Here is a 15,810-nt window from a genome sequence, read left to right on the forward strand (position 1 = left end):
GATCAAGGGGACAAGATTTTGCCTTATTCTGAGATTTCAATATGCATTCTTCATTACTCTGTAGCACAACACAGAATCAGGCTCAAATTGCAGCACTCTCCCTGATTCATCATAAATCATACATATTAGTGAATGAACACTTCAGTTTCAGAAATGAAATACTACATCAGAAGAATTCAATTTAAAATGCTTTTTCCCCCTTTCCAGTTTTCAAAAACACTATATACATAGCACACGTCAAGTGCAATCTTTTGCAAATAACTATCCATCCATCTGACTCTTTAAAGACTATTTTAAAACATTGGGTTATTATTCTCCAGGCTACTTGGATTTTTTTTTACAAAAATTACAAAACACATCCATATAGCTGAGGTTGATTAGCACATAGATTTGGAACAATTTCAGAAATGCCTCTTGACAGTACATATCTAGTCAATATTATTTTTCAGATTTCAATATTACTCATTCCATTCTGTGCTCTCTTATTCATGAAACAACCACTTTCAGAGTGAAATGAAAAGCAGAGCATAAAACTCAAACACCATGTATTATTTTATTTTATGTTTTTTTTAAAAGCTATCTTACTTTGTTGTAAGAAGAATAAAATGCAGGGTACTGGCATAAGAATGCAATCTGTGTTGAGTGTGCTATTCTCTTAACCTCTAGTGTAGTGCAAGGGCCACCAATCTTTTTGGGAGCATGGGCACATTTGCAAGCTAGAAAAACTGTTGTGGGTACCACACATATACATACTACTACCAAGCATACATCACAACCTGTTCTACTGACTACAACATAATGCTTCTTTCAAGTCTAATTTCAGAAGCGGGAGAAGACTCTGTAGGTAAGTCCAGGGACATCAGTCAGCAATCCCTGCTCTAATGAATTACTCAGAGAACATTAAATCAAAAGAAAACCGCTTAGCTTACTTGCAAGCTTCCTGGGGTCTTATTAATAAATTTAATGAAATTCACTGATCTTAAATTTAAAATGTCAGCTATTTTGATGCATTTCAATCATGGGCTGCTATGGTATGCAATCTGTGAAACAGTTTTCACAGTCTTCAGTCAGTTCCACAAACATCATTTGTTGATTACCAAATGATGTATGCAGTGCTAAGTGGCTATGGTGTCACTTATGGTACAATGGCTTGAGCATTGGACTTCAACTGGTGGGTCCACTTGGGACCTGATCTAAGGTGGGTGGCACAATTGCAGCAGTACTATCATACAAATAAATGGTAAAAAATTAAGAAGCGGGTTCCTGAATGCATGCTCGAATAAAAAGTGTTTCCTAGAATAAAAAAGGTTTGAGACTACTAAGCTAGAGTATCAGACTAAGTATGGCAAGATTCAAATTAAAATCTCTCCTCATCTGTGGTAACCGTGGGCCAGTCACCACTGTCTCTCATTCTTCTTCTGCTCACAGGATTATTGGGAGGATAAAATGGAGCAGGGGAAGAAAGACAAAAAATCACATATGAAATGGAATAAATAAAAGGATTGAATGAATGCTAGCCTTTTCTGTGCTCCTTCTTGTTTTGGGCAGGGGAAGCATCCTCCTCTTTAGTTTAGGCACTGGCTACTTGCCTGAGTTCCTGTCATCACAAACCGATGCAGGTTTATTTAGTGTCATGTTCTTTCTTTGTCTGGGAGTTCCAAGCTGGAGAACTTACTTAAGCTTCCATGCCGCAATAAGCTCTACTCAGTCTCAGGGCCAATGAGAGGGGGGTAAGCCAGTACAAATTACCGGGCCCTGGCCGTCTGGAAGAGGGCCCGGGGTTGCATATGTTTTTGTCTTTCTCCGTGGTATCATCAATTGTTTTTGACATCCATTGCAAAATCAGCGAATTTCAAAGAAAATAATGATGATATAAAACAGGGCCGGCTCCAGGCATGACGGGGCCCTTGGGCACCAGCGTGCCCTGGGCCCCTCTGCTCCCTTTCCGCGATCCGCGGAAACAGCCGCAGGAGGGAACGCAGGACAAGAGCTTCTGAGCCGCCCGCCGTCCCATCCCATCCCCCCCACTTCACCTACCTTTCCACTTTTTTTGTGGCTGCTCGCACTGGCTGTGCCAGTCTTCTACTCCAACATCCAGTCACATGAGATTTGTTAGGATATGCTGCCCAATCACATAGTATAGTAGTGAAGTGTGCTTGACTGCTGCTCTCTAGAATATGCCCCAGAATTCTCTTGCAAAATGTAAGGATTCCTTGAAGACAAGTTGATATGGAAAGGGTACCCTAAAGGATTCTACTGAAATTTATTGCCTCTGAACATTTTTCTTTACATGCCTTACTGAAATGCACCAGATTCACCCCCTTCTATAGGCTTCTTAAATTATCCAGCTTCTTTTTATACAGCCATGAGAGGGGCTGTATACTATAGCCAGTATGGATTTTTCGCATTCCACAATGATAAATTGAAAATACCCTTCCATACCATTCTGCTGCTTCCCATAAGCTCATTCAAAACAAAACCTTAGAAGACTTACAGTCCTGAACTCAGAAACACTTACTTAACAACCCTCTCCTTCATGCCGGTACACAAAACACTCAGAGAGAATTTAGAGTTCAAAGTGTAAAACAAGAGGGGAAAAAATCCAGACCCCTGTTGGACTTTTTCTCTCAGTGGTCTCATAATTTGTTGAAATTAATTAAAAATCAACCATGTTCACAGAGTACCTGTAATCCTATTACCGACCTTGCCCCATACACTGAACTTCATCTTCTGCAGTTTAAAAGTTAAAAAAAATGCTTGGCTGATTTTTAATTAATGCCAGAAGTTTAACACTGAAGTCTTTTATAGCGCCTGGCATGCTCAGTAAGAACCGTCAGTGTTCTAAAAGCGAGACTCAGAGCTGTTTAGCTTGCCTAATCAGGGAGCCACATCCACGCCAGACCTTTATTTAGACAGTCCTGGCTTCCACCAAAGAATCCTGGGAAGTGTAGCTTGTGAAGGGTGCTGAGAGTTGTTGGGAGACTGTTATTTCCCTGACAGAGCTCCAGTGGCCAGAATGGTTTAACGGTCAGTCCCTCTTCTGGGTATTGCAGCTCTGTGAGGAGAATAGGGCATCTCCCAGCAACTCTCAGCACCCTTCAGTAAAATAAAGGTCTTGTGTGGATGTGGCCAGGGACAGCTTTGGTTTAAATTTGGGTGGGAGGCTACATGTGCCTGCTGTAGAATAAAAAGGTGGGGGAGACCCTGAAAAACGATATTTGTTCACAAAGTTTTCCTTTTGGAAAGGAAAGGGGCTTTCCCTCTGCCCAGTGCCTGTCCACCCAATCTATTCCCCCTCCCTCCCCCATCGTCCCTACCCCTACCTTTCCTCTCCTTCTCTCCACCTTCCCCCCTCCCTGCCCATTCCCCAGGTCAGTTTCATCTGTCCTAAGCATGATGGTACAGGAGTAAATCCCATTGAACTCAAAAAGCATGCAAATGATCAAACCTGACCTCCCCTCCTCTTCGCTCCTATCCCTTTCCTTTGCCCTTCCCTTGCTCCTCCCTCCCCCCTCCTCTTCCCTTTCCAAAACAGTGGGAGGTGAAATATATTCTAGCAAAATTCTAGGTGTGCTCTGTGTTTTTAATTGACCATGCCCACCTTACCTTAAGTGTAAGCATAGCAGGCTGAAAACATGCATTAGAAAAATAAATTTGAGAGAAATAATTTTCTTGGTTAGATTCTCTGTAGAAACAGCAGTAACACAGAAAAGAAGTAAGAACACCACCAACAAACATACAAAAATGTAATTGTTTTGGCAGATGGGTAGGGCTGCCCACCTGATGTCAGGTGATTGAAAATTCAAGCCACAGTAGCAGGCAGAGGCTTATCTCTGATTTTAGCACTGTAGAGGGAAATAAAGGAAATACTGCTTGCTAATTAACAGTTTACTGTCAAAGAGCAGGAAGAGACTTATTTCTGATCTTAGCACTACGATTGGGGATGAGAGAGCCCTTTGGTTAGGTGAGTGATAACAGATCTTCGTGCCTGATGTCATATGACATCTGGCGACTGACAGGTGAGCATGGGTTTGCCCCAAATGGCCTTGCAGGCCAAATTTATAGACCTGGTGGGCCTAATTAGGCCCACAGGCCAGAGGTTTCCCACTGCTGAAATAAGGATTGGTAAGAAGTATGCAGAATAGCCTCAGGTTTTTAAATTGACAGATTGGTTAGAATTGGAGAAGAAACCAGGAATTCTTTTCGTAGAAATTGAAGCATTTACTTTATAGTCTGAGAAGCTCTGATATTGTTTCAAATATCATTTTGTCTATTTAATGAAATTCTTATACTTTAATTCTTCTATAATTCTGCTACTATGTTTATAAATGTAAAGTTAATGCTGAAGTGTAGCCCTTTCCACTTCTTGTGGTCCACAGGCCCACCCAGTGGCATGATGCAGTTGTGTTGTGCCCTATGCATTGGATCTGAGATTGGCTGTGATGATGTGGCTTCAGTTATAGCTTTTGTTAGCTGTCTCCTGTGAACTCTTTTCCACCACAGCCACATCTTGACTAGGGCAGCAAGATTTTTGGTGGTTGATCTAAACTAGGTCTTGATACCTTCCAAAAATTACCCAAACTGCAATCACTGTTTTTGTACATCCTTTTTATTATAAATGATCAAACTCTGTGGTGGTTCATGTCCGTTTTGTGCCCTTTCTGGATAAAAGACAAATGACTTGACTTGTATGTAACAATGCAAAATAAAGTGTATGATTTGAGCAAATTTCTTGTTCATTTTGTAGACAGCTTCCTGTACATTGCTCTTCCTGAAGTTCTATTTCCTGTCATTTGACTTGGAGCGGCTAAACAGAATATACATTAAAGATTCTCAGTCAAATAATGAAGTACTTCAACATCATTATTTAAACCTTGTCACATTTGTATCTAAATAAATTTAACCTGCATTTGAAATTTCAATTAGACCAATATGCGTATGGAGTTATGAAGTTTTTAATTATTCCACTAGCGACACTGAAATTTCTCTAGTGAATATGCTACAAAATTAAACTCTGTATTCAGTCATCCAGCAACATCTGGAGGACCAAAGGTTCCCCACACCTGCATTGGGGTAATACAAGCGTTCTTACCTACGAGAGCTGGAAAATGAACGGGAAGGCTTCTGATTTCTCTCCCTTGACAGTGATCTCTCTCGCCTTCTATCTCTAGAAAGGGACCTGTAAGAGAATATAATAAGTTTCAAGTGACTCTCAAATAAAAAAATATTTTATTGCAATATAAATGTATTTTTGAAAACAATATATTCCAACTCAATCCTTGAATAAGACAATGCTTTTCTTTGTTATTCCCATACAGTTAGCTTAAGTTCCCAATACTTAAAAAAAAAAAAAAGATTCCAGTTAATGGCTATGACATGCAAATGCATGTGCACAGATTTTACTTTTTAACCAATGATATGCAGCGCCAATGTATTAACCTGTACAATAGTTGAAATCATGCTTGAAAAGTCTTATTTTATTAAGCACCATTTTAGATGAATTCATAATTCAACACTGATACTGAAAAATTGATTCAAAACAAAAGATGTTTTCTTGTATCACAGCATTTGATGCCAGAAAAACTCCCGAAGTGTTTAAAGGTGAAGTCAGATTAGGCTGTAATATTTTAATATTAAACATATTCTGCATGTACAAACATTGTTATGTAGCATACTGATAACTGTGGTGACAAAGCACATCTTCTTGAAAAGAGTTAAAGAGATTTATGGCAATTCAATTATACAATTTAATATTTAAGCTACCCTTCGGCAATAGAGCTATAAATACTCCATCTTTGTTATTTGATTTCTACATAGAGATGTGAAAGCCCAGAAAAATTCCGGGAAAAACATTTCCCTGAATTCTCATTTTCCCAAGGGAAAAAGGACCCCCCCCCCATTTTTCCAGCTTCTTCCCACGCCTTCAACATCTCTATTTCTGTACAGCACTCTATGTTAAAAAGGGGGGCACTTATGATATAGGCAAGCTCTAGACAATTCAAATTCAACAACATGAATAGTTTACCTGCTGCGGCTATGGGAGAAGCTTCTCCTTCGAGGAGATCTACAATCAAAAACAGAAAAGTGAGTATTTTCATCAATCCAAAATTACTGGGGTGAGGCAATTTCCAACTTTTCAAATTGCTGTTGGGCCCAGTGAATGTGCCAAATACATGGCACCCATTGTCCAGCCAAATGGAAAGATTCGGGCATTAAAAAACTTAAGTTTGATCAGCATGCTTCCAAACCATGAGTTTGCTTGAACAAACGCATCAGAAGCAAACCTGTCCAATGCAGCACTTCCATCTCAACTAAATCCACTGCCTAGAACACTATACTAATCTCCCACAAGTAGTCCCAAAATTGGTATAGACCAGCATTTTGGAACCCATGCAAGGTAAAGGGTCCTCAACAGGACATAAGGTATCAAGTGAAAGACTAATGCACACAGTGACAAGCCATTAAACACCATTAGAAATGCACATTTGTGAATGTAAAATTTTAAAATGTCATTGTGTGTTTAGTCTAAAGAACCTTAGTTTGCCCAGTTTATCCCAAAAGTAATAGTTTTAAGTTTTGAAAACTGTTAGTAAAACCATTTAAAGGTGAAAGGAAGTGGCAGATTTTTGCAAGGAAAACCTAAGTTAGCAATTAAGTGTAGTTTGCCATCTCACATGCAAATATACTGCAGTTTAGTTTCTTATATTAAGTTTCCTTAACACCCTTAAAAGTTTTATTCAAGCAACATAATGTATTTACCACGAAATTATGCACAGCCAGCCTTTGACTGAGGAAAAATAATTACTTAGAAGCTGCTTACTCCTTATTTTAAACCAGCAGTAAACTGTATAAGCAGGAAAAACTTACTAGCTTTTGGTTTCAACAAGCTAGAAATGGTGAGGTGGGGCTGCTGGACTGACTGCCAAGAAGAATTTGCTGCAAAGATTTTGCCAGATATTGCATTGTATTTAGTTGGTTGGCGAAGGCTGCTGCTGTAGTTGTTGTGAAGACATTTGGTAAATAAACAGCTGAGCTGATTGGCCAGGAATGTGTGGGCGGTCAAGGTGCCTGCTGCCGATTTGGTTAAGGTTCGAGACAAGGCTGAGAGAAAACAGCATGCTCGGGAATCAAAGGGCGGTGCAACTTGACAACTGGCCATGCCTGGGTCATGTGAAACGACACCAGCCAAGCTGAATGGGGCGCGCTGGTCACATGACGCTGAAAGGGCTAGTTGACTGGCTAATGCAGACTTAAGAGGGTGGTGAGAACAGACATGATGGTGACTCTGTAATGGGTTCATTTTTATTAATAGATGGACCAAAAAAGCATAAAAAATGAAAAACAAGCCATCAGTACAATCATCTATTAGCTAACAAATACTCCCATTGTGTTCTACAGTGAAACAGAATAGGTTTCACTCTTATCTTGTATGGACTTCATTCACCTGCAACAGGTTAAGATAAGCCCTTGCAGAAATAAATATTTTAAGTATTGAAATGAATACTTAACACTCAAACAACTTGTCAGGGTCAGAGAATCCATTACCATGTAAAAATCTGCTTTATTGTGAAATTTATTATTGCAGAACTCAAAAGATGGTTATAATTCAATAGTTTTACTACTGTCAAATTTAGCTAAGCAACTGTTCATTGCTTCAGAGTCCTTAAAACAGTTGCCTGTCTGGCATTACTTGTGCTAAAATGGAAAAAAAACTCTTGAGTGGAAAAAAGCCAAGCTGTTGTATGGAATGTTTACCACAATGGTGTAAAGAAAAGCAAAAAACAAAGATGGAGTACTGGGAAGAAAAAGGAAGCAAACAGGAGATGAACAGATTTCAGAAGGAAAGATGATAATCCATGCTAGAGGGCACTATCAACTGGTATAGACACCTAAGGATAAAAGTCAGTGTTCAACACAATGTATCTCTCTAACACATGTTTAATGCTTTAGAATTTGATGACTGGATATTGATACCAATCAATTTTTTAAAAAGTCTATTATGCCATATTAGTAATACTGCCAACATCTCTATGCAAGTTCTTTGGTCTTAAATACCTGCGGCGAGGCGGAGGACTTCTCCTGCGATAGTCATCTCGAGGACGTCTACCCCATGAGGAAGGTGGACCACGGTTCCGGCTACGTTTTTCACCATTGGATAGTTCTACCCTGACACGACACCCACACAGTGTTCTGAGAGGCAAGACAAGCACTGTTAGTGCTAACAACTTAATAAAAGTACGCAAAACACTTCAACAAATTTGGAAAGAACCTCTGCACCTGTATCTTGTATTTCCCAAGATAATTAAACTTTGACAGAAAACACTACAAACCCGTCCAGTGGTTTTTGTTTTGCTGAACTGGAAGTTAGACTAGAGACCAGTATATCATTTTTAAGAAGCAGTCAGCACTTAAAAACTGTTTTGCCAATATAGAATGCATATTTCGCTCCAATTTTAATGTTTCCTATAGACATCAAAATACAAATGTTTTAAAACCAACGATTATACTGTCTGTAGTATGACTGGAGTGCAAAATTTTAAAATCTCAAGAATGATATGCAACATGCTTAAATTGCACTCAAACTCTTTTATTACGCAAACAAAGAATCCACTCATCTTTGCACAAATCTAACAGATTGTTAGTATGAATTACTTTTCCTTGAAAGAAATCAGTTCTATTTCTTATATATCCACATAACAAAGGTGGGCTATTTGTAATCAAGAAAACCAGACACTTGCCAATTTTTTTTTCAACAAGTCTATTTTCCAACATATTCCTCTATATTGTTAATATAACTAATTAATTTGTATATTACATTTCTAGATCTTAGTACCCATATATGAAGGCCTCAACCCAAATGTAAGTGAATCTTTACCTCCCATCTAGCTCTCTGACTGCATCAGCAGCATCACGTGGGTCTTCAAATTCAACGAAAGCAAAACCAGGGGGATTCCTAGCAACCCACACACTACGTAGTGGTCCATAGTATCCAAATGCTCGTTCCAATTCAGTTTTGTTGCCATTGTTCCCAAAGTTACCTACATAAACCTTGCAGTCCAGCGGACACAAATCACGATGCATCTCTGAAAGGAATGCAAGAGAAAAACTTGTCTGCCTTCTGTTTGTAATATTTACCATGCAGCAGGGGAATTTTTTAATCAGTAATTCCCAACCTTTTTTCTTCACAGTCCACTTGAAAATTGTTGAGGATCTTGGTGGACTGCTAAATGATTTTTCTGCCTGTTGTTGTAACTGCAATTCTATAGAATTCAAATTGTTATATGATAAAAGAAATAAAGAAGCAATAAAAATAATTAAAATAACTAAGAATATTCAGTGTGATGGATGTACCCAGGGCCGGTTCTAAAGGGTGGCCAGGTGGGGCACAGGCTCGAGGGCCCCTGGAGCTACAGAGAGCCCTCCGCTCTCCTTCCGTGATCCGCAGAAGTAGGACAGGAGCTGCGGATTGCAGGACAAGAGCTTCTGAACCGCCAGCCATCCCCCCGCTTCACTTACCTTTTTCTACACTTTTTTGCGGTTTGCCATCAATCAAGATGGTGGCCAAGGTTTCCCTAAGGGGCTGAAACCTCTGCCACCATCTTGGTTGATGGCACACATGCGTGCACCAAGATGGCGGCAGAGGCTTCAGCCCCTTAGGGGAACCTAGGCCACCATCTTGATTGATGGCAAACCGCAAAAAACAGTGGAGAAAAAGGTAAGTGAAACGGGGGGAGGGAGGGCGGTTCGGAAGCTCTTGTCCCACAATCCGCAGCTCCTGTCCTGCTTCCGCAGATCACAGAAGGAGAGCGGAGGGCCCTCTGTAGCTCCAGGGCCCCTCAGGCCAGTGCCCCACCTGGCCACCCTTTAGAACTGGCCCTGATATAAAGGATTAAAGTGTAAAGATTTTTGCTGGTCTGCCCTTGCTGGGGGGGGGGGGCGAAAAGTTTTTTTCACAAGGTCCCAAACCCGCTCTTGGTGGCCCTGGCTCTACTGCCAGATCAGGATTCAGCCAAGGCATGCAGTTAGGCTTATAGCTTCCATAAAATTAGGAAATGGGCACCTCATCTCCTGCAGCCTTTTCCTTCTTCCAAGACACGCAGGAAGAGCCACACCTATCGAGGACTAAAACACACTAGGCGAGCCTGAGGGGTGGAATCAGACTGCTCCATTACAGGCCCTTTAAAAAGATACTCAGTATACCACACTTGGAAACAAGACCAGGAAGTTCAGTTCAATTAGTCCCCCAAGCAGATGTGCAAATTATTACAACCTTATTGAATAAACGGGAGTCTCAAAACCTCAGCCTGGAGGAAAAGGGGGCGCAGTCCGTACCACTGGCTCCACTAGGAAAGGGGTGCGTCTGTGATATTGATTAGGATGCTTTTAAGAATCCCAGCTGCTTTGCCTCCCTCTTTCTCGATACAGCAAGTGTGTGTCTTTCCTGTTCGTTGCTAGTTATTCTTCATCTCTTCGGCAGACACTCCAACAAGACTCATGAGAAGGGCGAGGAGGCCAGAGTAGCCTCCTACGCACCACTAATTTCAGCCTCCTCTCTTTTCTACATTAAAGAAAAGGAGTTAGGCTCAATTTAGAACAGACTGAGGTAGGAGACTCCTCCTGAGGAAGCAGACTGGATTGTACCACTTAAGGCTGCACGGGGGGGGTAGCGGAGACCACTTACGAGTGCCCCCCAAGTTTACATAAAAACTCCCTACAAATTAAACAAACATAGGGTAGAAGTTTGCTGTACTCGTCTTTCGACTTGTTAAAAGAGTTTGGATGGGGCGGGGAGGCAGCATTCAAACGTGTGATTTCCGTAGTCAGAAGGGAGGTATAGTCTTCTCTGTTCTTATTTGGCTGCACGTGAACTAAACCATAAAGCAGCCGGTATTGTGGTATCTCACACGACTTTTCTAGAAAATCAAGAGATATAGCCCTCACTTGTTATTCGCTATCCTCCCCCCCCCATCTTCTCCTTTGGTATGACCAGACCCCAAGCAGTTCTAGTGCAGGGTAGGTGCATTAAATAAAAGTTAACCCTTATTCAGCTTTGTGGGAATTTTAATACTTAAAATAAAAAGACCTGGTTTTGTTACAAAAAGATTGGTGGATGTGTAGCATGGAAACTGGAAAAGTTACCAGATCAGTTGTTTTTAACAGTATAAACAAAGAAGGTGTTTTACTATTTTTGCTTATACCGTGCAGACTTGCTGGCTGCTGATTACTGTATATAGTTGATCACTCAGGACTACAGTTCACTCTTCGCTGGCGGGACAATTCGTGAAATATTCCCGTCGTCTGTGAGTGTCGTAAAAGTAGGACTTGGCTGCCTATAATTCTTCAAGTCACGAAGTGATTTTATGGGCTGGGGCCCTGCAGGGGGCAGTGTCGCGTTGCTGGATCGCTGTGAGTTAAGGCCGCAGCAGTGTAATAAGAAATTTCCTCTGGAGAATGGAGGACTTCGAATCTCCCTCAGTGCAACTGAGGCCCCCTACAGGTTCCCTGGCCTCTCCATATGGGCCCTTTGCAGGTAAGTCTGTCTGCTGAGATGTCTCCCCTCCCTGAGAACTGAGGGCTCTGATGAGGTGGGGTGTGATTTCATATGCTGCCTGGTTATTTATCTTCACTTTTAAACAGTCTGGAGGTGCATACCCTGTTAGCCTTTAAGATGCCCTAAGGCGCACTTTTTGTTGTTGTTTTTGCTGTAACCGACTAACATGCCTCCTTTCTGGAATTTATCATCTCCAGTAATGAGTTGCATGAGATATTGGATGCTTATGTGAAGAATAGTGTCTTACATACTGGAGAGCAACCAGCAGAAATAATTTGAGATCATTATGCTATTTAGATGCTACCCATCTGTGCCTTTGTGGATTCTACCCATATATTGCCATATATATTGCCATAATGCTGTCATTTTAAGATGTTTAGAACAGCAGCAATATTGTGAGGTAATACCTAAAAATAAGAGTAACAGTTGTCTAGGTCTTTTTGGATGCAAATAAAGAACCCAGCAAGAGGTTATACACATAATGGCCTGGTTCACACATAACACTAAGCCAAACCATGGCTAAGTGTGAATGAGCACTTGCTCTTTGTGCTGGTGCATAAAGCAAAAATGACAGCCACTTCACTCCTCCCCCAGTCTTGCTATTGCACTGCCTGTAGCTAAGTCATGGTTTGGCTTAGCATTATGTTTGAACCCAAGCTCATGGTTTGCCTTGGGGAATCAAACCATGAGACCCGGTTTGGATTTAATGCTAAGCTAAACTAAACTATGGTTTAGTTCCAGGTAGCAGGAGTGGGGGAAGAGAGAAGCACCACAACTTTTGTTTGTTATACCCACCTATTTGCTTGTTCATGCTTAGCCATGATTTGTTGTATGTGAACTGGGCCAGTGAAGAAATGGGCACTGTACCTGTTAAAAAGCAACTGCCGGATGGGTTGCTACTATGTGCAGTATAAGCACAGGTAAACTTTTTTAAAAAATGGACCATGTTTGAAGGAAGAGTGCGCCAGTTTCTGAGCTACACAGTAGCCTTCACTAGGCAGAAGTGTTTCTTAGAGCAAGGGATAAGCATTTCAGGCACCTGATGTCAGCAAACGTTTAGCACAGTGATTCTCAGATTGGTCTCCTTAAGTATTGCTGGGTGAGCCCAAGATTAAAAAGAAAAAGGGCTGTTCCTGCCGCTGGAAGGAATACACTAATAAAGGAGAAAGGAGAAGAAAGCTGCAGGTGTGTCAAATATCTATTAGAAAACTAAGTGTACTGTGTGTTCAAGTCTGGAATTCAATCAGCTCCAGAGCAGGTGATGCCTCCATTAAAGGTTGTCCTGATTGCAATCCCTTTTCCTCTCTCTATTGCCTTGTGCACATCTTGCAGTTTGTCTGCATATCTCAATAACTGGTGAAATCAATGAGAGAGTGTTTTATACAAGATCCTGTTGTCCTAAGAGTTCAACAAGGGCCAAGGGTCTCCTTTTCAGTGGTGCTCTTGATCCTGCTTTGTGCAGGACTGGAAGCACTATTTGTCATCTCTGCCACCATGCTCCTATCTCTTTTTTCCATCTGCCTCTGTGGCTTGGTTGCTGCACATATCTGTGGTTCAGCATGTGTTTACAGTATACTGCCCAGTAAGGGACTTTGGTAAGAGTTGTGACTCAAGAACCTTGGGTGTATAAATTATTGCCAGCTATATGATCATGCTCTGTTAAAACAACAACTGAAATACTTTTTTAGACATAGCATTTTAAAAGGCAGGTTGGAGGGAATTGCCATCATTCACAGTATTTTTGTTATGTGCCTTCAAGTTGATTAAGACTTATGGCGACCCTATGAATCGGTGACCTCCAATAGCAACTATCATGAACCACCCTGTTCAGATCTTGTAAGTTCAAGTCTCTGGCTTGTGGCTTCCTTTATGGAATCAATCCATCTCTTGTTTGGTCTTCCTCTATAGAAGATTAAATTAGCTATATAGAGGTTGCCACACTTCAGAGAAATTCAGTCCAGTTGCCAGCTTTCTAATCTTGGTTAGATTAAACATTTTAAAAACTGCTTAACTAAAAAAGGTTCTCACAATTAACTGGGCAGCAGATTTTTTTTAAAAAATTGTTTAATACAAGTATTTACAGAAACTAGACGGCAAACATCTTAAATGAGGCATTCAGGAGGAATGCCTCTTCTAATGATGCCAGCTGCAACACATATGTGCATTGTCTAAAGACCCAGAAAGTCTTTTCTTGCTTCAGAGTTACTGTGTTTTACCCATATTCATTCAGATTTAATCAGAAATCTAATTACTAAATTAATAGCTAAAACCTATATTAAATTCTTTAATGGGGTTTCAGGTCTAGTAGTTTCTGATTCAGTGATGCTTCACACTGGTGAAGACATAAAAGCTTCTGTTCTGTCACTGTGCTTTCAGCTGGTTTAGCCTTTTAATTTTTTTTTTCAAAAACATGATAATGCATGCCAAAATAATTGGATAAAGAAGGTATAACAGCATATAGTGGGATGAAAACAATAGATGGTTGCTTGGAGGATGTTGGGAATAAATATCCATAACTTGAAGTGGTTTTTAAACAAAATCCTTTGTTATTTGATCTACTGTGATAAGAATCAAATAAATTTGGGTGTGTATGTGGCTCTTATCTCTGTAAAGTCCTGGTAGAATAGATGCCTTTCTTGTTACGACTTTAAAAGCTGCTGCTATTAGTGAAGTACAAGAGACACTGTTACTATTCACAAATTGTGGATTCTTTTACGTTTTATATCCTTACAAGACCGTGATGAAGAGACTGGCTTTTCTGATTGGGAAATAAAGATGAAGGAGGATTGGTTTAATTACTCTCAGTCTTCTTTCCCCTACCTCAAGGTTTTGTATTTTAATATTTTGAATGTTTGTTGTAAGCCGCTTTGGGCACAGCTCATTGTGGAAAGGCGGCATATAAATAAACTAAAATAAAATAAAATCAGATACATAAAAAGATACCAACTTTAGAGTCTTATTGATTACAGCCTTGTAGTTAATTGTCGAACTACTGAGCAAATATTTATCCCCTGCTTTGGTTGTCCTTCCCTCTCCACTGTGCCCCTTCCTCCTCCATGCCTGGCACCTTTGCCGCTTGCCTCCTATGAAGCTAAAAGGTCCCCTGGTTCCGAGCAAGTGGCACCAGTGAACTGACTGCCCATGCCTATCTTCCCTGCAGCAGAAAACAAAGTTCCTGCTGCCATTTCTTTGGGACTAGGGAACTAAACAGAGCTGTAGTGATGGTGACCCATTAAAGCAGAAGAAAAATAACAAGAGGCACACATGCGTCATCGACATGGCAGTCACATGTGCTGCAGGGCAGCACTCATGGCCTAAGTGTGCCCCCCATGTATATGGGGGGACAGATGGCAAATAAGCACAAAAGTGTATTTCAGAATGTGTGTGTGTGTATGTTTTGTCCCATGTGTTGGATTTCTGAAAAATAACAGTATATTTCACATAAACACTCCCATCTCAAACATATTTTCTCTTAAATAAGTTGTACTGATTTTTTTTTTATAAGAACTAACTTTCAAGTAATTGTGTTTAGGATTGATGCTTTATTTTATGTTCCCCTTTTTGATTCAATTATAATTTCCAGGTGTTGGCATAAGTGTATGTTTTCTGACCAGAGTGTGTGCATTCCACACACCCCCATTACCTCTGACTATTCATTTCAGCACTCAAGCATTCTAAGAGTCATTAAGCATGCTGAGAGGCATTCTTATGCAACAAATGCCATGATTTCTCAAAAGGTTCTCAGCTCCAAAATTCACACTTGAGACATACATTTATATTTCTTCTTCCAAACAACTGCTCAAAGTAGCTAACAAAAAATTCTAATAAAAAAATCTCCAAATGCAACTATCTTTCCTTAATAAAAAACACTGTCCAGTTTATTTGTTTAATTATTGAATTTATATTCCTTCTGAAGGAGCCAGAAGGAGCAAACATAAACAAAACAAGTTAACAAAAAAAACCTAGAAACAGGTAAACCATTGCAAAAACACTACAATTAAAAATGTTCTAAAACAATTAAAAATACTGTAAAACAGTTAAAATATTCTAAAACACAGCTTAAAAACATTATTTTACCTGTGATCTTCAGGTTGCCAGGAACAGTTTCCCTCAGCCATCAAATGCCTGGATAACAACAGGCATGTTTTCAAATTCCTCCTGAAAGTGATGAAGACAGACACATCTCATTGGGGATGGCATTCCACAAACAGAGAGCCACCACTGAAAAGTCCCTGTCACAGGTTACCACCAACCTGGCA

General features: G+C 40.4%; 2 protein-coding genes across 12 annotated transcripts in view; one reads left to right on the forward strand and one right to left on the reverse strand.

Moving 5' to 3' along the window:
* Positions 1-4,591: 4,591 nt before the first annotated feature.
* On the reverse strand, positions 4,592-11,344 carry LOC133383111 (serine/arginine-rich splicing factor 3-like). Of its 6 annotated transcripts, XM_061623174.1 has the most exons (7): positions 10,751-10,904; positions 9,174-9,260; positions 8,876-9,083; positions 8,056-8,190; positions 6,026-6,064; positions 5,093-5,179; positions 4,592-4,807 (listed from the first exon to the last, which is right to left on the reverse strand). In XM_061623174.1, exons 1-7 carry the CDS (start codon positions 10,797-10,799, stop codon positions 4,780-4,782), a joined length of 633 nt encoding a protein of 210 aa, XP_061479158.1. In that variant the 5' UTR covers positions 10,800-10,904; the 3' UTR covers positions 4,592-4,779. The 6 variants fall into 6 exon arrangements, with proteins under 6 accessions (XP_061479158.1, XP_061479161.1, XP_061479162.1 ...); XM_061623177.1 differs by lacking the exons at positions 9,174-9,260; positions 10,751-10,904 and adding an exon at positions 11,199-11,344; XM_061623178.1 differs by lacking the exon at positions 9,174-9,260 and having other exon boundaries at positions 10,299-10,831.
* MEI4 (meiotic double-stranded break formation protein 4) overlaps positions 10,416-15,810 on the forward strand; it is a 116,988-nt gene continuing 111,593 nt past the window's right edge. Inside the window, exons 1-2 of one of the 6 annotated variants that reach the window (XM_061623172.1) lie at positions 10,416-10,603; positions 11,206-11,530. In XM_061623172.1, coding sequence (XP_061479156.1) covers positions 11,452-11,530 — 79 coding nt within the window. In that variant the 5' untranslated portion in view covers positions 10,416-10,603; positions 11,206-11,451. Of the gene's footprint in view, positions 10,604-10,680; positions 11,014-11,205; positions 11,531-15,810 lie in introns of those variants that run through there. The other 5 variants (XM_061623169.1, XM_061623166.1, XM_061623170.1 and 2 more) reach the window with 5 other exon arrangements.

Source organism: Rhineura floridana, chromosome 4 (genome assembly GCF_030035675.1).
Source record: "Rhineura floridana isolate rRhiFlo1 chromosome 4, rRhiFlo1.hap2, whole genome shotgun sequence".
Taxonomy (NCBI): Eukaryota; Metazoa; Chordata; class Lepidosauria; order Squamata; family Rhineuridae; genus Rhineura; species Rhineura floridana.